Raw genomic sequence first — 3729 nt, 5'->3', positions numbered from 1 at the left:
AAGCAGGAAGACTGTGACTGAATTTTTACTGCGCACAAAAGCGCTAAAATAGGCCCCTCCCACTCATATTACAACAGTGGGAAAACTCAGTTAACCATTTCTATGCAGAAATATACGTCAGCCATGTGGAAAAAATCATGCCCCAATAAGTTTTATCACCAAAGTACCTCACAAAAACGATTAACATGCCAGTAAACGTTTTAAACATACATTTTAAAGGTTATGTAGTGTTATCAATAAGCCTGCTACCAGTCGCTTCTACTGCAGTTAAGGCTCATACATTACTTCAGTATTAACAGTATTTTCTTAGTCAAATTCCATTCCTTAGAAAATTACTTTACTGCACATACATTCATCAGCCTGATACCAGTCGCTACTACTGCATTTAAGGCTGAACTTACATTACATCGGTATCAGCAGTATTTTCTTAGTCAATTCCATTCCTTAGAAAAATATTTTACTGCACATACCTCAATTGCAAGGGACCCCGCATGCTATTCCCTTTCTGAAGTTAACCCACTCCTCAGAATGTGCGAGAACAGCCAGTGGATCTTAGTTACTTCTGCTAAGATCATAGAAAACGCAGGCAGATTCTTCTTCTAAATACTGAGAGAAAAACAGCACACTCCGGTGCCATTTAAAATAACAAACTTTTGATTGAAGAAATAATTAAGTATAAAAACTCCACACTCCTCTCACACCTTCCTACTATGTTGAGAGTTGCAAGAGAATGACTGGATATGACGTGGAGGGGAGGAGCTATATAGCAGCTCTGCTTTGGGTGATCCTCTTGCAACTTCCTGTTGGGAAGGGAATATATCCCATAAGTAATGGATGATCCGTGGACTGAATACACTTAACAAGAGAAAATTCTAAATCTTTTATTAAATTTTTTTTTTTAAAAAACGTTACTGTCACTTTAATTTTTAAACCAAAACTTTTTTACTCTTTTTATTTTTGTATGCAAAAAAAGCAGTTAAAAGTATTTCAAAGCACCTCTACACCTCAGCTTATTTGCTGAGGTGCCTACCCGCCCTACTGACACCGGAACTTTGATAATCCCTTTAGCAGAAGGTCCGGAACTAGGCAGTAGATGTATGGAACCGCTCTCCGGTTCTAGAAACGCAAGTCCTTAGCCAAAGCTGCGTAATCTTAGCTGAGACTGTAAACGCTTTCCCCCGGTCACAGGAAGAAAGGAAAAGTGGCGTGCAACACCAATTGCCGCCTCCCAAAGGTCCGCCCATCATGGGTGCGTCAAAAAGGGAAATCTCCCGGTCGGCATCTTGTTTTGGAAATAAACCGCCGGGAGCAGTGAAAACCACCAAGCAAACTGAGCCCAATTTCTTACCACCCCAGTGCCTGCCTAATAAACTGTCAACATAAGTCCCCTCTATGTTATAGAAGAGTTTATGTGTCCCATCTTAATAAATAAAGTGCCTTAGTCTTCTCTGAATCTTCTTACTTCCCCAGAATATTAAGATAGCACTCACCTCATTAATCTGCCCGACAGCAAAGCATTTTACCAGGTTTGAGAGGTCCTCTCCCTCACATTGAACCTGTGGAAAAAGCAATGAAGACTGAGTAATTTTACTCAGGCTTTCAGGATTAGGGCAGCATAAATATATGGGAGGTGCAGTGAGAATTATGTCCCACAAGTTCCCATTGCTCTAAAGCCACCACTGCTCTACTGAAGAGACTGATATGGACTACGGCTACACCCCAGAACAAAGCAGCACAATCTTGTACTACTTAAAAAATAATAAACTCGTGATTGAAGAATCTTTTACTAACACGTAACTTTACCACTTCCTTGCTCTAACATAGGCAAAGAGAATGACTGGGGTTGGAGGGAAGGGAGGTGATATTTAACAGCTTTTGCTGCCTCCTGCTGGGCAGGAGTGATATTCCCATTAGTAATTAGATGATCCATGGACTCATTGTGTCATTAGAAAGTTATTATTCTAAAACTGAAAACCATTATTTAAATTGCTATTAATGACTAGTGATTTAATTCAAATCCAACCTGGGGGTCACCTCATAAATGCCTGAGGTGCAGAAGGGACCTCAAACAGCTCCAAAACTGCACACCCCAGGGGGTCACATGCAGTCATCATCAGCACTTGGTATTGTGTGGGTGACAACTACGTTTCACCCTCGGCACTTATGTGGTTAAATTCCGATTTATTTTAATATGAGTTTTGTGATGCCTAATAAGTTGTGATTTCTGAGTAAAACATTTCCCACAGTCAGAACATGAAAATGCTTTCTCCCCTGTATGAATTTTTTGATGCCTAATAAGATCTGATTTCCAAGTAAAACATTTCCCACAGTCAGAACATGAAAATTCTTTCTCCCCTGTATGAACTTTTTGATGCCTAATAAGATCTGATTTCTGAGTAAAACATTTCCCACAGTCAGAACATAAAAATCCTTTTTCTCCTGTATGAATTTTTTGATGCGTAATAAGATTTGATTTCTGAGCAAAACATTTCCCACAGTCAGAACATGAAAATGCTTTCTCTCCTGTGTGAATTTTCTGATGATCAATAAGATGTGATTTCTGAGTAAAACATTTCCCACAGTCAGAACATGAAAATTCTTTCTCCCCTGTATGAATTTTTTGATGCCTAATAAGATCTGATTTCTGAGAAAAACATTTCCCACAGTCAGAACATGAAAATGCTTTCTCTCCTGTGTGAATTTTCCGATGATCAATAAGATCTGATTTCTGAGTAAAACATTTCCCACAGTCAGAACATAAAAATCTTTTTTCTCCTGTATGAATTTTCTGATGAGCAACAAGAGTTTTTTTATGTTTAAAATATTTCCCACATATAGGACAGGACAATGGCTTTTCTTCTTTATGAATTTTTAGATGTTTATAAAGATGTGATTTTGTAAGAAAACATTTCCCACATTCAGAACATACATTTCCCACGAGACTTCTTTGATTTTGAATAGGATGTAAAGAAGCATCTGCACCCTGATTATGACTAGGATTATTGCAGCTTGTGGATTCACCTGTCAATAAGAAACACAATGGGAGTAATGTTAATAAATACATCATTATTTTATCATGATATCAAATAAACTGTTCTGATTTAGTCAGTCCCCTACACTTGCAGTAGACACTGTGACAACTAGACCTTTCTCAGCTTCCATGCTAAGGCTTAAGGGCAGTTTACTGGACATAACTCAAAATGTCCTAAGTATTCAAACCCCATTGCAAAGGACTTTAAGCAGCAAATCTGTATGCCTGTCCCGGGACAGCCAAGGGAGTGAGCTTTGTGCACACTCATTATTTCCCTATTCAGTTTAAGGAAGTTTACTATGAAATCTCATGAGAGTTAAGTAAAATCTCATGAGATCACAGTAAAAGTGTTCATGACCTCAGCACTGCTGATGCTAATTGGCTGCAGTTCATTTCATTTTTTTTTTACCTGCAGCTGGGCAGCAGCTGAGTATAACTTTTTACACAGCACTTACTCTGCTGAGCTGAGGAAATTGTGAGGTAAAATATCTTCCTTTTTTACATAGAGATGCTCAGGTGATATTTTTCTGTCAGCTTTTTAGTTATACTGCATCAGTTTCAAGTGATTTAGCCCTTGAGTATTATGTCCCTTTGAAGACCCCAATACAGATAAACCAAAAGGATATCAACTTGTGACAAATCTCCAAAATAACATCAAACCACCACAATTAATGAATTTACTTAAAAAAGGCTAAAAG

At 38.2% G+C, this 3729-nt stretch overlaps 1 protein-coding gene across 1 annotated transcript; it reads right to left on the bottom strand.

Annotated features, from left to right (window-relative positions):
• Window positions 1-1911: 1911 nt before the first annotated feature.
• On the bottom strand, window positions 1912-3192 carry LOC128657903 (gastrula zinc finger protein XlCGF17.1-like). Its single transcript, XM_053712330.1, has 2 exons — window positions 3120-3192; window positions 1912-3021 (listed from the first exon to the last, which is right to left on the bottom strand). The coding sequence occupies exons 1-2, from the start codon at window positions 3190-3192 to the stop codon at window positions 2162-2164; spliced, it is 933 nt and encodes a 310-aa protein (XP_053568305.1). The 3' UTR covers window positions 1912-2161.
• Between the last annotated feature and the right edge of the window lie 537 nt (window positions 3193-3729).

This window comes from Bombina bombina, chromosome 4 (assembly GCF_027579735.1).
Source record: "Bombina bombina isolate aBomBom1 chromosome 4, aBomBom1.pri, whole genome shotgun sequence".
Lineage (NCBI taxonomy): Eukaryota > Metazoa > Chordata > Amphibia > Anura > Bombinatoridae > Bombina > Bombina bombina.
The sequence above is the reverse complement of the archived record's forward strand: the minus strand, read 5'-3'. Positions and strand labels throughout refer to the sequence as shown.

What these genes read in the sequence shown, in the direction of transcription:
- LOC128657903 (XM_053712330.1), bottom strand. Translation starts at nt 3,192, where the DNA reads ATGTCCAGTAAACTGCCCTTAAGCCTTAGCATGGAAGCTGAGAAAGGT. An exon ending in TGTCACAGTGTCTACTGCAA is followed by an intron (nt 3,022 to 3,119) that starts GTGTAGGGGACT and finishes TCTTATTGACAG; the next exon opens with GTGAATCCACAAGCTGCAAT.